Raw genomic sequence first — 21,721 nt, 5'->3', positions numbered from 1 at the left:
TGCGTGCTGCAACTAAGACCCGATGCAGCCAAATAAACAAATAAATAAATGTTTTTTTTAAAATCCCTTATGTTTGGAAACTTTAAAATTCACTTAAAAAAATACCTGGATTACAGAGGAAACCAAAAATGATACCAGTGCCTGGATAGTTTATAGGCCAATTTTATGTAATTTTCCAAATATCTACATAATCTGTCTTATGTAGATATTCAGAAAAAAGAAAAAGAGGAAAAACCATACAGTTCATTCTATGAGTCTAATAAAGCAAAGTATCAATGTAAGAAAACAGTACCAAAAACAAAAAAAAAGAAGGGCTTCCCTGGTGGCACAGTGGTTGAGAGTCTGCCTGCCAATGCAGGGGACACGGATTCGTGCCCCGGTCCGGGAAGATCCCACATGCCGCGGAGCAGCTGGGCCCGTGAGCCATGGCCGCTGAGGCTGCGCGTCCGGAGCCTGTGCTCCGCAACGGGAGAGGCCACAACAGTGAGAGGCCCGCGTACTGCAAAAAAAAAGAGAAAATTCTCAGCCTCTCTTAATTTTGAACATAGATGCTGTGTGTGTGGGGGGGGGGTAAGGGATGGAGAGGAAGTGAGATTATGTATAAAAGGAGTGGGTGTTGTAAGATATTAACATCTAATGAATCTAGATGAGGGTATAGAAGTGCTCTGTGGGTTTGAAAATTTCTAAACTAAAAAATTAATAAGACTTCTTCTCCTTAAAAAAACACAACTCTATGGCAGTGTTACGGGTTGAATTATGTCCTCCCCAAAAGACATATTCAAGTCTGAACCCCTAGTGTCTCAGAATGTGATTTTATTTAGAAATAGGGTGTTGTAGATGTAATTAGTTAAAATGAGGTACTACTAGAGTAGGGTGGGTGCTTAATCCAGTATGACTGGTGTCCTCAGTCACACAGGGAGAAGGCCATGTGGCCAAGGGGACAGGGACTGGAGGGATGCTGCTGCAAGCCAGCGATTGACGGCCACCACCGAAAGCTGGGAGAAACAAGGAAGGACCCTCCCCTACAGCTTTCAGAGAGACCACGGCCCTGCTGACACCTTGATTTTGGACTTCTGGCCTCAAGAATTGCGAGGCAGTAAATTTCTCTTATTTTAAACCAGCTGGTTTGTGGTACTTTGTTATGGCAGCCCCAGGAAACTAATATCGGTAAATACAATATTTAAGTGAAAATTTAGAATTGTTCCCATTAAAGTTAGGAATAAGGAAAGGATGACCTACTATCTCCACTTCAATTCAATGTTAGAGAGGAAGAGGGAAAACTGTCTATTTTCTGTTGACAGAAAATTCAAGAGAGGGACTTCCCTGGTGGTGCAGTGGTTGAGAATCCACCTGCCAATGCAGGGGACATGGGTTTGAGCCCTGGTCCAGGAAGATCCCACATGCCGAGGAGCAACTAAGCCCGTGTGCCACAACTACTGAGCCTGTGCTCTAGAGCCCACGCACCACAACTACTGAGCCTGTGTGCCACAACTACTGAAGCCCGTGCACCTAGAGGCCGTGCTCTGGAACAAGAGAAGCCACCGCGATGACAAGCCTGCGCACCTCAATGAAGAACAGCCCCCGCTCGCTGCAGCTAGAGAAAGCCTGCGTGCAGCAACGAAGACCCAATGCAGTCAAATATTAAAAAAAAAATTTTTTTAAGTATCTCATTCCTATATACCAGTAATTAGAAAATGCAACAGGAAGATCCCAAATCACAATTTAAAAAACACAAGAAACCGAGATAAACAGGAATAAATCTTTGCACATGGTATCTATGGAGAAAATGACAAAACATTATTGAAAGAATGTAAAAATAGATCTGAATAAATGTCCATGAATGGGAAGACATCATTAAAAAGATATAAATTCTCTCCCATTTTAATCTATAAACTCCACACAATTCCAGTGAAAATCTCCATAGATTTTTTGTGGAACTTAATGGGATGATCCTAGGTTAAGACGATTTTGCAGAATGGCATGGAAATATTTGACCTACAAGTTATAAAAACGTCTGATCAAGCTATCCTAATCAAGAGAGGGTGTGATTAGCCTTAGAAATACACAAATACAATAATAGAGAGAAGAGAGAAGCCAGAATTAAATGCAGGAATATACAGATGTACGTGATAGAAGTAGCGCTGTAGTCTATGAAGAAAGACGGCACTGTTTAATGAATGGCATAGAGACAACTGGTTAGCCATAAAGGATAAATGACGTTAGACGCTTACCTTACACCATTCCCAGAACAATCAATTCTAGGTAGATTAATAATATAATGTAAAAAAGCAAAATTTAAAAAAATGTAGAATATCGTCATGATCATGGAATAAGGAAGAATCTCTTCAACAAGACACAAAAATCATAAAGAAAAATATTGATACATCTGATTTTTTTTTTTGCCTGCATTGTGTCTTCGTTGCTGCACGAGGGCTTTCTCTAGTTGCGGCGAGCGGGGGCTACTCTTCGTTGAGGTGTCCGGGCTTCTCATTGCAGTGCCTTCTCTTGTTGTGGAGCATGGGCTCTAGGCACGTGGGCTTCAGTAGTTGCGGCGCATGGGCTTAGCTGCTCCGTGGAATGTGGGATCTTCCTGGACCAGGGCTCGAACCTGTGTTCGCTGCATTGGCAGGCGGATTCTTAACCACTGTGCCACCAGGGAAGTCCTGATTGTTTTATTAAGTTAAAGCTAGTTGCTAGTATAATAAAACTCCAAAATTTGTAATGGCTCAAATGCAGTCAAAGTTTATTTCTACTCATTTAGTAGTCCAAGGCAGGTTCCTGATTGAGAGGAAGCTCTCCTCCATGGGGTCAACTCAGGAACACAAGCTGATGGGATCTCTTCCATCTTCAACCCATGACCTTCAAAGTCACTGCAGTCAGCTCCACCCTAGTCAGCCAGAAGGGGGAATAAAGTGTGGAGGCAGATAAACCAACTTCCTACAAGCCTTGGTCAGGAAATGTGGTTGAAATATAGTCACAAGGCCATTCCTACTGAAAGGAAGTCAGGAAAGCCCAGGGTAGCTCTGTGTCCACCAAGAGGAAGTGGGTTTTTTGGTGAACTTCCGTTCAACATAAGACACTATCCACAAAGATGGAAGGTCAGCCACAGACTGGGGAGTGATATTCTCAGTGTATATAATACAGGATTCATTATTATAAAGGCACCTCCGAATCAGTAACAAACGGACAACCCAATCAAACAATTGACAAAGGATAGGAACAGACCAAATTCACAGAAAAATCTATAAAAAATCTACAATAATATGAAAAAACACTCCACGCTGCTAGTAATCGAGGAAATGCCAAGAAAATAAAGGATACCGTTTTTTGACCAAATTTGGCAAACACTAGAATGATTGGTAACAAATAATCCAGTGTGGGCTAGGCTCCAGGGAGAGGGCCCTCTTACACCCTGTGATGGAACTGTGAGCTGGTGCCGTCTTTTGAAGGACAATTTGGCAGTATCCATCAGAATTTAAAATAAGAATTCCCTTTTGCCCAGCAGTTCCACTTTTAGCAATTTATCCCAGAGGCGTAAGCATTCATTTCCACAAAGGTATATGTACAAGAATTGCCGGTACAACTTCTCTTTTGAGTAAAATAGTAAAAAGTAAAGATCACCAAATGACAAATGGCTAAACAAATTATGGCAATCCATTATGGAATCCATATGGAATACCATACAATGCAGTAAAAAAAAAAATTGAGGTAAGTCTCAAGTATTGTCATGGGAAAAGTTCCAAAACATTAAATTGAAGTTAAAAGAGTAAGTCTCAGAACAATAGAGATGGTACGATTCCACATATTTAAAAATCCTTAAATCTATGTGTGTGTGCACATGTGTGTACATACATACACACATATGTATATTAATGCATAAAGCCAAAGTTCTGAAAAGATACATGCCATGCAGTTTTAGTGGTTTATATTGCGTTTTGGACAATTAATACATATTATCTGTGTAGTTAAATAAGAGAAGGTCTCAATCAGGCCAACATAGAAAAAAAGAATCAGATCTTGCTTTTATTTGGCCTTCTACTCAGTAAGGAAATAGCCTTGCTCAAGAACAGAGACATTTCCTCAGACCGCCACACGGCCTGAGCAAAGACCCTTAAACATTACCCACCGCCTTTCGTCCTAGTTTAACACTCTGCGCACAGCCCTCTGATCATTCGGGTTTCCAGGAAGCTTGAAAGTCAGAATGCTCGGATTCCCCTCGGGACCCAGTCCACTCCCCAGGAACTGCCCTTGGCGAGGATGTGGTTGCCTGGTCCAAAGTGATGCCCCCTCCCTGGGGGGCAGAGGGTGTCCTCGTCCCCGTCTGGTCCCCTTACCTGGGCCAGGTGGGACCTCTCTGCACCGCTCCTGAGTGTGCTGCTCAGACCTCCCTTCAAGAGAACCTGCCATGAGGAGTGGGGTTGACAGCTTCCAAAGCTTTGGGATCTTCTGCAGTATACACACCAAGGCCATGCCCTCCCAGGGGGCTCCCAGCCAATCACTAAGCACACTGAGGTGGGGGGGCACAGGCGGGGGACGAACAAGAGCTGGGCCACTGGGGCACCCATGCAGGACTCCTCCAATGGACGGTCTTTGCCCTGGGGCTCCCCACCAGCCCCTGGGAGCCTTTCTGGGAGCCACGCAGCAGACTGAAGGGCTTGCAACTTTCCTTTCTTTCCCTGCCTCTCTTTCCACAGGTGTCAGGCCAGAAGCTTCTGGTCCACGCTTTTCCCTCTCCCCTTTATCCTTCACAGACATTTCTCCGTACACACGCCTCCCATTTCGTCTTGGCTTCTGCGTGCCAGAGGCCCTGAACTGACACCCTCCTAGCTTCAGCGTTCCCCATGGGTCGGCAGCTGCATCACAGCCCCACTCTCCCCATGAATTCTTGCTTTCCGCTCCCCTTACGTGGTTCCCAAGAGCGCCCCAGTGGGTTCCCTGCGTGTATTTAAAACTCCATCCCAGAGTTTGCACCTGGGGGAACTCATCCTGCGACAGGAGGCTGACATTATGACCCCTGCAAAAGAATATCCTCTATTTGAAATAACGAAGCAACATTTTGAAGCAGAATCTTTTCAGAGTCAACAGAAGATTAAAGACTCATATGGCTGAAATATATGGAGACACGGAGGGTCTCCATGAGGATGATTTCCATACAGACAGGAAGATCTCTGTGACGCAGACACAGGGTCATGTTCCCAACGACACGTTCATACCTGAAGCACGTGATGCTCCAATCAGCCTTGCTCGAATCAGCCCCTCTCTCTTTTCGTTTCTTATTAATTTAATCTTTCCCCGAAAAATTTCCAGGTGATAGTCTAGTTGCTCTTTCAAATCATCTGGAAAAAAAGTCAACACTTGACAATTGTAAACCATAAGTACAGAAATTAAACCAATCTCCCACAATTTTGATTGATTCCTAAAAACTATGCTATTCCACAGACGTGCTAACCTTAAAAGAAAATTTTATCAGACGAACATGCATAAAGTGTGAACAAAACGTGAACAAAAAGAGATTCAGCATTGAAATCAACTGCAGACATCCTTCTGCGTTTCTAGTGAAATACCTCTATTTTAATAAATCACTATTAAAATTTTAATAGAAAAGGCATGAGTTATGACTCCTTGGGGCAATTTGACTTTATTATTAACAATCGTGCTCTTAACTCTGTAATACTTCCCAGGCAGGTTATCACACCACTCGAGTCTCAGTTTCCTCATCTGTGAGAAGGCAGACGTACCATATTCCCTGCAGGTCTGCAGTGAGAGGAAGAAATCCACGAACGAGCACAGAGCCTGGTACCTAACGGTCACTCAATACTTGGAGGTTAATATGAAGTCTCTGGTGAGATGGATACAGATGCCTCAGAGGTTTAAACTCCTAAGTCCTAGGAATCTGGATCAGGAGGCTGGGGCGCAACAGAAGCAGGTCACTGTAGTCTCGTCAGAAGGAGGGATCTCTTTCCTTGTCTTTAAGGAGAGTGCCAGGGCCCTGCTCAGAGGCAGACTGCAGGCCGCACAGCTTTGCTTGCAGGGCAGGGGCAGCGTCTCAGCTCAGATGTCTGCAAACCCCTCCCAACATCCGGGACCCAGAGGAACTCTGTGTGGCAGACCTAGGAGTAAATGAGGCCGTTCTGGCAGTGGTCACTGCTGCCATGAAGTGGAGGGTTCGGGTCCTTCAGAAGATGGTCATGTCGTTGGCTTGTAGTCGAGAGGTACCAGGACTATGAGAAAGGTGGACAGTAGCAGGTCAGCTCTGGACATGCCTCTCATGTAACTAACTCAATGGGGGCAGGTGTCTGGGCCTCTGACCCCTGCTATCCCAAGCCGAGGAACTCCATCAGCAGTACCACCTGCTATGAGCTAGAAAAGACTAGCTACAGTTGAAGAAAGTTCTCCTAGAGCCCACATGAAATCGCTGTGGATTAAAGCAGGGGTACATCAATCCTGAGCTTCATCAGGACAGAGAACACCCCATTTCCTGTTTGAGGTTCTGTGTGCGTCCAAGACTAAGCTCCTTGGTGGGGTGGGTGAAATGACCACCAACCAGGTGACCGTGGATCCAGGAGGAGAAGCAGAGTGTCCGGTCCAGCAGTCCAACCATCCCTCAGCCATCAGCAGTGAGTCCTCTAATGCCTAAAGAACATCTGAGGAAGCCACCAAGTATGTCTCTGAACTCCTGGCATAGATCTGAAAGGCTGTGGGAGGCTCCCTGGTCATCCTGGAATTGCATCTCCATGGCAGGATCCTTGTCCTTCTGGGTGAGAAGTTAGAACTCCACAGTCCAGCAAAGATCCCACCCGGCTCCCTGCTCATGGCTTTACTGGGGCCTTCCTGCCCCACACGTGGCCAGATGTGCTGCTCAGGGTACCGGTCAGATAAGGAAGCCGGCCGTCCCTCCACATCCCCTCCTAGGCACAAGACCAGAAATAAACAGTACTGGACCCCTCTGATCTGCGTGGCTCTCACACAAATAATGTCATACGTGATAGTGCCTGGCCAATGAGTGGAACTCCTAAACGTAGCTGACATTAGCTTGAGTTCCCTTTCACTTCTGAGTTGACGCATCTAGTTATTTCTCCGAGGTGAACCTCCCGGGACACCTTCTTTCCTTCCTCTGCCTGTTCCTCTTCTCCTGTTTCTCCTCCTCTTTTTCTGTCCCGGCCCATAGTGGGTCAGATTCACGGTGGATTAGGTAAACTGTTAGGTAGAAAACTTATCCAATACAGATACATTGCTTCCATGAGAAATGCACCTCACAGGGAACCTGCAGACTTCAAAGAGCTTATCCTTAATCTGGGCCCTCTTGGCTTGCCTGAGGTTTGTAACTAAGTTGTAAAATAGACAGCTAATCTCAAATGCTAAATGGAGTTAATCAGATTTTGTTCTAGTGTCATAGTTCTTTAAAACCAGTGAACATGGAGGAATAAGCCATTAAGTGTAGTTGGCATGATTAGAATTCTTTCATGTAAAGTACGTGGATGGTGTCATTTCCCTGCATTAAGCCTTGGAATCGTTCCCCATTTTCTCCAAATAAAATTCAAACAATGCCTTCAAGAGGGGCTGCCTTTTTACGTTTCTGGTTTCAGGCCTACCCCCTCCCTCCTAACACTATACTCATACATAATCTACATCAAATACAGAACTATTCCAAACTCGCTATGTTTTCTCTTGCCTCTGGGCCTTTATAATGCCATTTCCTCTGCCTAAAATACTTTTTCCTTCCTTTCCATCGATATAAGCCCAACTCAGCCTTCAGACCTCAGTTCAGATAGCACTTTAAAAAGAAATTTACTTTATTGAAGTATAGTTGATTTACACTGTTGTGTTAATTTCTACTGTACAGCAAAGTGATTCAGTTATACGTATACATATTCTTTTCCATTATGGTTTATCACAGGATATTGAACATAGTTTTCTGTGCTGTACAGTAGGACCTTGTTGTTTATCTATCCTATATGTAATAGTTTGCTAGATATCATTTCTTGAACGTCATGCATGACCTCTAAAGACCAGCTTGCCCCTACATTTGTCTCATGGAAGCACTAACCATTCCATTAGCCCAACTCCATAAGGACAGGGACCAGCTCTCACATCGCCATGAGTGCACCGAAGTGCCTGCCTCAAAACCCACTGAAAAATGTTCTTTGTATAAAATAACTCAAGTACCAGAGATAGCGCTGCCTTCAAAGTAGATTAGATAGATGATTAGCGTCCTGTCTTACCAAATTCACTCATGTCATCTACCAAAATGATTTCTTCAAGGATGTGCCGTGGAGTGAGAGTCATGACACTGGACACTGTCCGAAGCAAGGCATTAAATTCTTCATTGTGGAAACAAATGACAATGCTGGCAGTAGGTAGGTTCGATGGGTACCGTTTTTTATGACACCTGCAGGCACAAGCAAGAGGAAAAAAATGATTCATCTAAAAGCCTTAGATCTTTTGAGGACTCATTCAAACACCTTTCCTTATTCGTATTTTTTCCTCTTTATTCTTTTAATCAATGATTATGATAATAAGGTGACGGTACATTTAAAATACAAAACGTAAGACACAAAAATTTCTTTAAACTTCTTATGTTGTTCTAATATTTTCTAAATCATTCCTCCCTTCTTAATGCCAGTAATAATTGCTTTTCCCTGAGACTCTGCTTTGATAATATTAGTTCTGTTTTGAACATAGTATAAACACAAATTATTCCTATATTTTAGTTTCTATCATAAGAATGAATTAATAAGCTTATACGCACTGAAAGGTTCAAATTAACTTTACTGTTCTATCTTCAAAGAAAACCTATGTGTTGTTCTTACATTTGTGTAGTCTATTGCAACAAAGAAATGTAACGGATATGGTGTAATTAGATTTCTTCCAAGGCTTTGACAAAAAATGTTTTACTATTTTTTTGTGCACTTGAGAGAAGAATAGACCCTGAATTCTAGTAATATTAATTTTTAGCTGTTAAGTATTGTTTGGATTGCTATATTATTTGGTTGTATTTTGAAATATTTTGGTAGTAAATGACAAACCCACTGGCACTAGCTTAAGCGTAAGAAAGAGATTCACTGTAGAAGGACCCAAATGTCCCACAGGACCTAGCCAACAGGCAGGAACCTGGAGCCTCCAAGAGCAATTCTAACCAGAGGCTTGAAAGCCACCTGGACATGCTCCATTTCTGCTCTTGTCTTTACATCTGGGAATAATTATAATGATAACAATAACTACATCAACCTGCCTCATAGGCTGTGAAGTTTCAATGAATTAATACATGTAAAATGCTCAGGTCAGTGCCTTGCAGTCAGCATTCTACAAGGCTCATTACATGACTCTTATTCTCTCTCTGCAACCTGTCTTGTTTTCCCTCCTTTACCCCATAGAGTGGGAAATGCGGCTGACGTCAGCGTGTCCTACAGTCCAGCATCCAAGGAGAAACTGCTAAGACTTCCCCCTTCCCCAAAATTCACAGGACAGGATTCACTGGCTCAGTTTGGCTTAGGTACCCATCATGGCCAGATAGTGGGGTCAAAATAGAAAGTCACTCTATGCACTGCCGCCGTGTGAAAAGGGGGCAGTGGGTAGGAAACCCCAGGGAAGGACGTGCTGGGCAGGCAGCCCCGCAGGGATCCTGGACAGACTTTCAGGATATTTATGGATTGATGTCACCATGAAAGAAGAAGACCTTGTGCTGGTTAACATTTTTATCCAAGAGTAGATGAAGATATAGAAGGCATGCTTACCGGGTGGAAATGGACTCGTGCTTCAAGGAATGAGAATATGAGATGACAGAACCAAGAAAAGACCTGAGAGGATGGGAAAAGGGGGCGAGTGCTGTGGGCTGCACGTGACCTAAAACGTCAGGTGGGAAAATGTCGCCTCACAGAAACAGATAGGATTAAAAGGCTTGCATTCCAGTAGGATCACTGTGTGACCAAAGAGCAAGTAGATGAGACACAGAGACAGAGAGGATGCCCCCAACTAGAGAGAGACGGTGGTCCAGGGTGAGCTCAGGCTCAATCTCTAGGATCACATTCAGTCCTGGGTATATCATTTTCAGAAAACTATAAACTGAGTCCCTTCGGAGGAACAGGACAATGATACTGAAGGAGGCTGAAACCACGTCACACGTGGTTACACCCCTAAGAGAAGCCTGATGTGTATGGGTTTCTCTAAAATTAATTGATAGGGGCTTCCCTGGTGGCGCAGTGGTTGAGAATCCGCCTGCCAATGCAGGGGACGTGGGCTCGAGCCCTGGTCCAGGAAGATCCCACATGCCGCAGAGCAACTAAGCCCGCATGCCACAACTACCGAGCCTGTGCTCTAGAGCCCGTGAGCCACAACTACTGAGCCCATGGGCCGCAACCACTGAAGCCCGCGCACCTAGAGTCCGTGCTCCGCAACAAAAGAAGCCACGGCAATGGGAAGCCTGCGCACCGCAACGAAGAGTAGCCCCTGCTCACCACAACTAGAGAAAGCCCACGTGCAGCAACGAAGACCCAACGAAGCCAAAAATAAAAAAAATTAAATCCTAAAAGAATAATTCACAATTCATTCTACAAGGCCAACATTACTCTATAACAAAACCAGACAAGGACAGTCAGGACAAATACAAATTCATAGCCCTCACGAACACTGATATAAAATTCCAAACAAAATTTCAGCAAATCAAATTCAATAATATATAAAAAGGATAACGCATCATGACCAAGTGGGGAATAGCCCATAAATATAACCTCTGTTTAACATTAGAAAATCAACATAATTTACCATCTTCACAAACTAAAGATACACACATCTCAATACACAGAAAAGGATGTGACACAATTCAACAGCCGCCTGGTGAAACAATTCTCAGCAAACTAGGAATAGAAGGGAACTTCCTAAACCTGAAAAAGAACATCTATGAAAAACCTAAAGATAACATCATACTCACTGATGAAAAGCTGAGTGTTAAGAGCAAGAGCACAGCAAGGCTGCCCAATTTCACCTCTTCTGTTCAACATTGTATTAGAGGTTTTAGCCAGTGCAATAAGAAAAAGAAAAGCACGCAGACTAGAAAGGAAGAAGTAAAAGTGCATAGGTCATGCCCATCTACATAGAAAATCCAATAGAGACATCTTTGTGATCTTGGGCTAGGTAAAAGTAAATTAAAAAATAGAATAGGGGGCTTCCCTGGTGGTGCAGTGGTTGAGAGTCCGCCTGCCGATGCAGGGGACACGGGTTCGTGCCCCGGTCTGGGAAGATCCCACGTACTGCAGAGCAGCTGGGCCCGTGAGCCATGGCCGCCGAGCCTGCGCGTCCGGAGCCTGTGCTCCGCAACGGGAGAGGCCACAACAGTGAGAGGCCCGCGTATCACAAAAAAAATAAATAAATAAATAAAATAAAATAGGGCTTCCCTGGTGGCGCAGTGGTTGAGAGTCTGCCTGCCGATGCAGGGGACACGGGTTTGTGCCCTGGTCTGGGAAGATCCCACATGGCACGGAGCGGCTGGGCCCGTGAGCCATGGCTGCTGAGCCTGCGGGTCCAGAGCTTGTGCTCTCCAACGGGAGAGGCCACGGCAGTGAGAGGCCCGCGTACGGCAAAAAAAAAAAAGAATAAAATTAAACAATTGAACTCCATCAAAATTAAAAACTTCTGCTTTTCCAAAGGCACTGTTAAGAGAATGAAAAAAACAAGCCATAGACTAGGAAAAAATACATGTAATCATCAATATGATAAAGATCTTATACCAAAATATACTAAAAAATTCTCAAAACTCAATAATAAGAAAACAATCCAATTTTAAAATGGGCACAATTTAACTTCAATAAAGAAGACACACAGATAGCAAATAAACACATAAATAGATCTCAGCATCATTAGACATCACGAAAACGCCAATTAAACCACAATGAGATCTGACTACACACCTATTAGAATGGCTAAATTCAAAATACTGGCCATACCAAGTGTTGGCAAAGATGTGGAGGAATTGGAAATCTCATTCATTGCTGATGGGAATGTAAGATAGTACAACTACTTTAGGAAAATGGCAGTTTCTTTAAAAATTAAACATACACCCTAAGATCTAGCCATTCCACTTGCAAAATATTTACGTAAGAGAAAAAAGAACATCTGTTATGCAAAACTTGTCTTAAGAATATTCATACCAACTTTATTTGTAATAGACAAAAACCGGAAACAATCTGTCCTATCAACAGATGAATGGATAAACAAATTGTAGTACATCCGTACAGTAGAGCGCTACTCGGCAATAAAAAGGAACTCCTTGCGACAACATGGCTAAATTTCAAAATAATTAGGCTGCGTAAATTTTATTTATATAAAATTCTAGAGAAGAAAAATGAGCCTATGGCTGAGCAATCTCATTCCAGAAATCTTCACTCCATATATACTACCATGAGGGCATAAAAATATGTGTACAAGAGTGTTTATTACATCATTTTTGAAAAGTTGAAAGATTAAAAACAACCAGGATTTCTATTAATGGGGAAACTGTATATTTATACAATGGATAACTGCTCTCAACTGTTAAAATGAATGAGGCAAATTTTATGTGTGATGCTTTGAAAAAGTTCTCCACGATATGTTGTTAAGTTAAAAAAAACACATTATAGAATATAAAAAGTAAAGCCCATTTTCATAAAAACGATATGATTATATTGTATGCTTACTGTCTACTTATAAATATGTGTATGTGTCTATAAATTCTGGAAGGATATATACTAACATCCTGACAGTGATGATCTCTCTGTGTCAAGTGGGGAGAAAATAGTTAGGTGACACCCTATGCATTAAGACAGAAGAAAAATCCCTAGGATCATGTGTGTTTTTACTTTCCCCTTTTATGATTTTTTATATTTTCCAGGTTTTTCACAATTAACATTTAACAGAAATCTGCACCTTTATTAATTACAAGAGGATAAATGGTAATTTTACTGTGCAGAAAATCTGACAGTCGTTTTAATCAAGTGATCAAATTAACTTCACCACAAGTCACTTCACCAGTAATGGGACAAAGAGACATCGTGTGCCTTTTAATACAATGTGCTGAGAAGCATATGATATTCCTTCCATGGTATTCCTGTCAAAAATGCATGACCCGGATTTGATCACAAGGAAACATCAAACTCAAATTGAGGAGCATTCTACAAAATAACTGGTTAGATCTCTACAACTGTCACAGTCGTGGAAGATAAAGACTTAGGAACAGTTTCAGATGAAAGGAAACTCAGGGGGCAGGAACCCTGCACACAGTCTGTAGTCCTGGGTTAGATCCTTCCAGAGAGAGGACACTAGTGGGTTAAGTGTAAAAACTTGAATACCGTCTGTACATTCGCTAATGGTATTGTATTGTTAATTTGCTGGTTTTGTTTATTTTTCTGGTTCTGAGGGTACGGACGATGTTAACATTTGGGAAATCTAAGAAAATGCTAGGCAGGAATTCTATGAAATATTTTTGCAACAATTTTGTAAGTCTGAAATTATTTCAAAATTTAAAAGTTGAGAAATAAATGTAATTGGAAAACCAATCAACAAAAAATCTATTCTTCAAAGATTTGTATCAAGTATTTCTCTAGTTCAGTGAAAATAATAATATGAATTTTAAAGTAAGGCAAAGCTGAAATGGAGGGCTTCCCTGGTGGCGCAGTGGTTGAGAGTCCGTCTGCCGATGCAGGGGACGCGGGTTCGTGCCCCAGTCCAGGAGGATCCCAAGTGCCGCAGAGCGGCTGAGCCCGTGAGCCATGGCCGCTGAGCCTGCGCGTCCAGAGCCTGTGCTCCGCAGCAGGAGAGGCCACAACAGTGAGAGGCCTGCGTACCGCAAAAAAAAAAAAAGTCAATATATCCTAAAGCAATCTATAGGTTCGATGCAATCCCCATCAAAATTACAACGGCATTTTTCACAGAAATAGAACAAACAATCCTAGAATCTGTGTGGAATTACAAAAGACCCCAAATAGCCAAAGCAATCTTGAGAAAGAAGAACAAAGCTGGAGGATTCATGCTCCCCGATTTCAAACTATATTACAAAGCTATTGTAATAAAAACAGTATGGTACTGGCATAAAAAGACACATAGATTAATGGAGCAGAGTAGAAAGCCCAGAAATACACCCACACATATATGGTCAATTAATTTATGACACAGGAGCCAAGAATATACAATGGGGAAAGAACAGTCTCTTTAATAAATGGTGTTGGAAAAACTGCACAGCTGCATGCAAAAGAATGAAACTGGACCTCTGTCTCACACCATACCCTCAACTTAACTAGAAATGAATTAACTGAATATAAGACCTAAAACCATAAAGCTACTGGAAGAAAAGATAGGCAGTAAGCTCCCTAACATCAGTCTTGATTTATTTGGATCTGACACCAAAAGCAAAGGCAACAAAAGCAAAAATAAATAAGTGGGACTACATCAAACTATAAAGCTTCTGCACAGCAAAGGAAACCTTCAACAAAATGAAAAGGCAACCTATTGAACGGGAGAAAATATTTGCAAATCGTATATCTGATAAGGGGTTAATACCTAACATATGTAAAGAACTCATACAACTCAATATTGAAAAAAACAAACCAATCTGATTAAAAAATGGGCAGAGGATCTGAATAGACATTTTTTCCAAAGAAGACGTACAGATGGGCAACAGGCACATGAAAAGATGCTCAGCATCACTAATCATCAGGGAAACGCAAATCAAAACCACAATAAGCTATCAATTCACACCTGTTTGAATGGCTCTTATCAAAAAGACAAGAAGTAACAAGAGTTGGTGAGGATGTGGAGAAAAGGGAACCCTTGTGTGCCTCTGGTAGGAATGTAAATTGGTGCAGCCATTATGGAAAACCAGTATGGAAGTTCCTCAAAAAATTAAAAATAGAACCGCCATATGATCCAGCAATTCCAATTCTGGGTATTTACCTGAAGAAAACAAAAGCACTAACTCAACAAGATACATGCACCCCCATGTTCATTACAGCATTATTTACAAGCCAAGACATGGGAGCAACCTAAGTGTCCATGGGTGGATGAATAAAGAAAAGGTAATATATATCTATATAGCTATACTATATGTTATATATCTACATCTATATCTATATATATAATTCAACCATAAAAAAGGAGGAAATCTTGCCATTTGCAATAACATGAATGGATCTTGAGAGAATTATGCTAGTGAAACAAGTCAGAGAAAGACAAATACCACACGCTCTCACTTACATGCAGAATCTCAAACAAACAAAACACAATCCGCCCCCCCCCCCCCCCAAAAAAAAAAAACAAGCTCAAGATACAGAGAACAGATTGGTGGTCACCAGAGGCAGGGAGTGGGTGAAACGGGTGAAGGAGGTCAAAAGGTACAAACTTCCAGTTATAAAATAAATGTCACAGGGATGTAACGGATAGCATGGTGACTGTAGTTAATACTACTGTATTGCATATTTGAAAGTTACTAAGAGAGATCTTAAAAGTTCTCATCATAAGAAAAAAATTTTTTGATATCTATGTATAGGGACCGATGTTAACCAGACTTACTGTGATGATCATTTTGCAACATATACAAATATCAAATCACTATGTTGTATATCTGAAACTATGTAATATGTAAAAAAAATATCTGGAGGAACATACATTTTATTCCTGGTGTCTGGCACATCTCTGTAGTTGCCCAAGTTTTTACTGATAATGGAATTAAATCCGTATTTTAAATATCCACGAATAAGTTCTGGGTCCGAATAGTTAAAATCCTTACCTGCAAGAAAAGGTATTAGTCACATAAGTATAGGTTTACTACCATCACGTTGATAAAGGACAATAATAACTATATCCTGAATTCACTCCTTTTATAACATGTCAGAGTCGTTTTCCTGGAACCGAAACGACTCCCAGATGACAAGGTTAAAATCAAAGTATTCACAGAAATCAAAGCAGATTCCTTAGCAAAGTATGAACAACAAGCTACTCTAGAGTCATTCAATTTCTCCAGAGAAGGAAGTGCTCAGCCTCCTTGGTCCCATCATGATTTGCAACTGTCGTGTGAAATTATATTAATTGCGGGATTTAGGGAAGGTGGGAGAATGGGAGCTGAAGCCCCTCTCCCAAAACTCTGTTTGAGAGAATAATCTTTCTTTTCCAATGCCCAAAGAGTGTTTTCCAAAACTGGTATAAATTCTATGCTGGATATAAAGAGGATTCCCATCAAAAAGTGACCCCATTTCCCCTCGGTCCTCTTTCTTACACCTAAAAACTCCTTGGCTCTGAAAGGCGAGTGTAAGGAGGCAGGTTGCCTGGGAGCCTCAGGACAGGGGCAAGGACACGGTGGGCTCCTGATTTCTTTGTTGCCTCCCGTAAATCCCAGACAGGGGGCTGTCGAAGGCTGCAGGTGGAACCACTAATGGGCACAGACAAAACAAGCGCCAGGATAAGCCTGTTCCTCCAGCCACCGGGCCAGGAAAAAGGACAACTAACCACAGAAACCCTCTGGGAGCACCCACTGTAGTCCAGTCAAGCACCAACGGGAGAACCACACCGCCCCCTGTTGGCTCCAGTGGGGAGAGCAAGGAGTGCATCCACCTCTACTCCAAGGAAACAAGGGGCCGTGCTCCTCTTCCCTGAGCATAACCTAGCCTTCCATCCCCCTTCCTGGCAGAAGAAGGCAGTGTTCTGATTACCTGTCTGTCTGGTGTGGGTAGGCTGAGCAGGGAGCTGGTCTTCCAGAAGCCTGCCTGGTAGAAGCAGGTGGTGCTCTGGTTCTCCCTAAGGTAGTGTCTTGTCAGTGGCGTGCTGAGCCTCCAGCCCCACCTGGCAGCAACAAGGCTTAACGAGGTGGTGCAAGGTGAGGCTAGTCACTGCGCCATGTACCCACTGCCCCTCATATCCATGGGGGTCTGGGGAGAGCTGAACCTCCACCCTCAATGGCAACAGGTTGTGCAAAGCAGGATAGTGGATACTCTGCTTACCCCATCTCCTGACCCTGGCATCAGGGAGGCCCACCGGGGAGCTGAACTCAGAGACAACAATGTCATGCAAGTCAGCGCCCAATTTTCCCACCGGGGCTGCTGAACGTCCCCTCCACCATCCACAGCATGGCAGTGCCCACTCTCCACGGTTGCCAAGGGTGGAGTCGGCAGGCCCAGCAGGAAGCAAACACACCCACCCACCTGGCCCTTGTGCTGCATCTTAACAGAGGTCAGCCTAACAAAGAAGCTTAAACGGGACCCAGAGTTTCATAATGTCCAAAATGCCCAGGATACAATCAAAAATCTTTTGTCGTACAAAGAACCAGAGAGATCTCAAATTGAATAGGAAAAGACAATTGACAGATGTCAATACCAAGATGAATCAGAGGTCAGAATGATCTCAGATCCTAAAGCAGCCATCATAAAAATGCTCAGAAACAGAAAAAGGGGAAATCTCAGTAAAGAAATAGAAGTTATAAAAAAGAACCAAATGGAAATTATAGAAGTAAAAATAATCTAATAAAAACTCGCTAGATGGGCTTAATATTAAGTAGAATATTGATAACAGAATCCACCTACTCTGAGCAATGGAGAAAATAGACTAAAAAAAAAAAATGAAGAGAGTCTCAGGGACCTGTGAGCTAACAACAAAAGAGCTAATATTCATATTAGTGGAGTCTCAGAAGGATAGGAGAGTGAGGAATGAAAAAGTACTCTTAAAAAATAATAGTAGAAAAGTTCACGAATTTGGTGAAAGATGGACATCTACAGCTTCAAGAGGCTGAGGAAACTCCCAAGTAGGCTACACCAAAGAAATCCATGCCACATCATAATTAAGCTTCTGAAAACTCCAGACAAAAGAAAACTCTCAAAAGCTGCAGACGGAAAGGAGGCACTCACAGAGGAAAGATCTGAATGACTGGGGATTTCTCGTCTGAATCATGGAAGACAGAAGGAAGTGAGAAAACATTTTCCAGTGCTGAACAGAAAGAACTATCATCAGCGAAGCCTAGGTCAGCAAAAATATCCTTCGGGAATCACGAGAAAAATAAAGATACGTTCAGATGAAGAAACACTAAGAATTTGTGACGAGCAAACCCACCCTCAAAGAATTGAAAAAGAAAGTTCTGTAAACAAAAAAGGAAAATCATAGCAGATGAAGGGTTGCAACCTCAGAAAAGAAAAAAGAACATCCAAAAGGGTAAAAAATATACTAGCCTGTGCTCATGGGTTTCTTAAGTCTCATTCAGTGATTGGAGCAGACACTACAACACCATCTGATGTGATGCTCCATGTACACGGAGGAAATGCTGAAGACGATCGCATTTTAAAATGGAGGATGCTAATGGACTTTGCTTTTTACGCTTTACTGGAAGTGGCAAAACATTGATTCAAGGAGACGTCAGTGTGTTACATATGTATCATGTTAATACCTAGAGCAACCACGAACAGAGCTACACAAAGCAATACATTAAGAGAACACTGGAGGGCTTCCCTGGTGGCGCAGTGGTTGAGAGTCCGCCTGCCGATGCAGGGGACACGGGTTTGTGCCCCGGTCCGGGAAGATCCCACATGCCGTGGAGCGGCTGGGCCCGTGAGCCATGGCCGCTGAGCCTGCGCGTCCGGAGCCTGTGCTCCGCAACGGGAGAGGCCACGGCGGTGAGAGGCCCGCGTATCGCAAAGAAAAAGAATACTGGAAGTAAATCAAGATGGGATTCTGAAACATGTTCAGGTAACTCACAATAAGGTAAGAAAAGAGAACACAACAATGACAAACGGAAGAAGCAAACAAAAAAATAATAAAATGGCTGACTTAAACCTTAACACATGAATAATTATATTAAATGCAAATGATCTAAATATATCAGTTAAAGACATAGATTGTCAGAGTGCATTAAAAAATATGTTCTGGGCTTCCCTGGTGGTGCAGTGGTTGAGAGTCCGCCTGCCGATGCAGGGGACACGGGTTCGTGCCCCGGTCCGGGAGGATCCCACGTGCCGCAGAGCGGCTGCGCCCGTGAGCCATGGCCGCTGAGCCTGCGTGTCCAGAGCCTGTGCTCCGCAACCAGAGAGGCCACAACAGTGAGGGCCCGCGTACCGCAAAAAAAAAAATGTTCGAACAATATGCTGTCTACAAGAAACTCCCCTCAATGTGATGTAGGTGGATTGAAAGTAAAAGGATAGAAAAAGATATATCTTGCAAATAATTTTAAAAGCAGGACTAACTACATTAATATCAGATAAAATAGACTTTAGAACAAAGAAAATTACTAGAGACAAAGAGAGACAGTATATACTGATAAAAGATCAGCCTACCAGTAATATATGATGATCCTAAATAGAAACATACCAAAAAACAGTCTCAAAATACATGAAACAAAAACGCATAGGGTTGAAAGGAGAAACAGACAGACCCACGATTATAATTGGGCTCTTCAACACCCACTCTTAGCAGTTGTCAGAACTACTAGCTAACAACTCAGCAAGGACACATAAGAATTGAACAATACAATCAACCAACCAGATATGACTGAGATTACATATACATAAAACACTTCCCCTAACGATACTGGAATACACATTTTTTTTCAAAGTATCCACGGAGCATTCACCAAGATAGGCCATATCCTGGATCATAAAACAAACCTCAAAAAAACTCTAAAAGAATCGAAATCATAGCGTATATTTTGTGACTACAGCGGAATCAAACTGGATGTCAATTATAGAAAGACAGAAAATTATTCAAAACACTTGGAAATTAAACAATCGATTTCCAAATAATCCAAGAAGAAAGTCTCAAAGGGAATATAAAAATACATAGAATGGAATGAAAATGAAAATTAAAAAATGAAAATTAAAATATGTGGGATGCAGGTAAAGCAATATTATTAAGATATTAATTCTCCCCAGACTGATCTCTAGACTCAATGCAATTCCATTCAAAATACCAGCAGGCTTTTTTGTAGAAATTGACAAGCTGTTTCTAAAATATATATGGACAAGCAAAAGACCTAGAGTAACCAAAACAATTTCTAAAAAGAATGAGAATAGAGTTCCGAAGCAGATCCAACAAAAATGGCCAATTGATTTTTTAAAAATAAATTTATTTATTTTAGGCTGCATTGGGTCTTTTTTGCTGTGCGTGGGCTTTCTCTAGTTGGGGTGAGCGGGGGCTACTCTTGGTTGCGGTGCGCGGACTTCTCATTGCGGTGGCTTCTCTTTTTGCGGAGCATGGGCTCTAGGCACACGGGCTTCAGTAGTTGTGGCACGCAGGCGCAGTAGTTGTGGCTCACGGCTTAATTGCTCCGCAGCATGTGGGATCTTCCCAGACCAGGGTTCGAATGTATGTCCCCTGCATTGGCAGGCGGATTCTTAACCAGTGTGCCACCAGGGAAGCCCTGGCCAATTGATTTTTGATAAAGGGACCAAGATGGCAAAAGGAAAGTTTTTCAACAAATGGTGTTGGATCCATCTGGAAAAATGAACTATGATCCTTACCTCACAGCATCACAGAAATTAATTCAAAACGGAGTTAATGTAAAACCTAAAATTTTAAAATTTCTATTAAAAAAAACGATAGAAGGAGGTATTTGTGAACTTGAGGTAGGCAAAGATTTCTTAGATAAAACATAAAAAACATAAACCACACAAGAAAATGTGATAAACTGACCACAGAAATTTAAAATCTTGCTTCTTGAATGAAACCACTCAGAGGAGAATGAAGATACCCAGCATGGTGACTCTAGTCAGCACACTGCTTTATATACTTGCAAGTTGCTAAGACAGTATACCTTAAGTTATCTCTTGAAGTACTGAGATAACTTTTATCCTTTCCGAAGAAAATGTCATGAATAATAATGGTGAATTATGTGATTATAAATAATCTTGTTTTCAACTGTGGAAATTAGAAAACATTCTCCTCTTGGAATATAAGAATAAATTGTATATTAACAGTAAAAAAAGAAAAAAAAGAAAAAAGTTATCATCACAAGAAAAAAAAATGGTAACTATGTGTGATAATGTATGTTAATTAAATTTATTGTGGTAACCATTTTGCAATATATACATAGATAAAAATCATTGTGTTGTACACCTAAAATGAATACAATGATATATATCAATTATATCTCAATTAAAAAAAAGAGAATGAAAAGACAAGGCACAGACTTGTGCAAAATATTTGCAACTCACAAATCAAAGGATTTGATACCAGAATATATTTTAAAAGTCTTAGAAATCAGAAGACAGACATCCCAATTTAAAAAGGGACAGAAGACTTGGAGAGACACTTAACAAAAGGAGATGTACGTGAGGCCATTAAGCACATGAAAAGGTGTTCAAAATCCTTAGTTGTGGAGAAATGCAAATTAAGGCCACAATGATACCATTACTCACCCATTAGAATGGTTAAAATCTAAAAATCTGACCATGTCAAGTGTTAGCCAAACCTGGAGAAAATGGAATTCTCATCCACTGCTGAAGGAAATATAAAATGGCACCCTTCCTTTGGAAACCGGTTTGTCATGTTCTTTACAGTTAAGCCTACAGCTACCATATGACCCATCCATCCCATACCTAGGTATTTACCTGAGAGAAACAAAATATGTTTATACAAAGACTTACACGTTAATACCCATAGTGGCATTGCAATTCATTCCAGAACAGCTACAAATATATTAAAAATACACACTATGGGTCTTCCCTGGTGGCGCAGTGGTTAAGAATCCACCTGCCAATGCAGCGGACACGGGTTCAAGCCCTGG

General features: G+C 41.9%; 1 protein-coding gene across 1 annotated transcript in view; it reads right to left on the bottom strand.

The window, feature by feature from the left end:
- Nucleotides 1-2,828: 2,828 nt before the first annotated feature.
- LOC112405907 (inactive polypeptide N-acetylgalactosaminyltransferase-like protein 5) overlaps nt 2,829-21,721 on the bottom strand; it is a 36,806-nt gene continuing 17,913 nt past the window's right edge. Inside the window, exons 4-7 of the mRNA XM_024754513.1 lie at nt 15,631-15,751; nt 8,223-8,389; nt 5,214-5,336; nt 2,829-2,887 (exon numbers count right to left, since the gene is read on the bottom strand). Of these exons, the coding sequence (XP_024610281.1) occupies nt 2,877-2,887; nt 5,214-5,336; nt 8,223-8,389; nt 15,631-15,751 (422 nt within the window). The 3' untranslated portion in view covers nt 2,829-2,876. The remainder of the gene's footprint in view (nt 2,888-5,213; nt 5,337-8,222; nt 8,390-15,630; nt 15,752-21,721) is intronic.

This window comes from Neophocaena asiaeorientalis, unplaced genomic scaffold, assembly GCF_003031525.2.
Source record: "Neophocaena asiaeorientalis asiaeorientalis breed wild unplaced genomic scaffold, Neophocaena_asiaeorientalis_V1.1 scaffold407, whole genome shotgun sequence".
Classification (NCBI taxonomy): Eukaryota; Metazoa; Chordata; class Mammalia; order Artiodactyla; family Phocoenidae; genus Neophocaena; species Neophocaena asiaeorientalis.
Note: the sequence above shows the minus strand (reverse complement) of the source record. Positions and strands in the feature narration are given on the sequence as shown.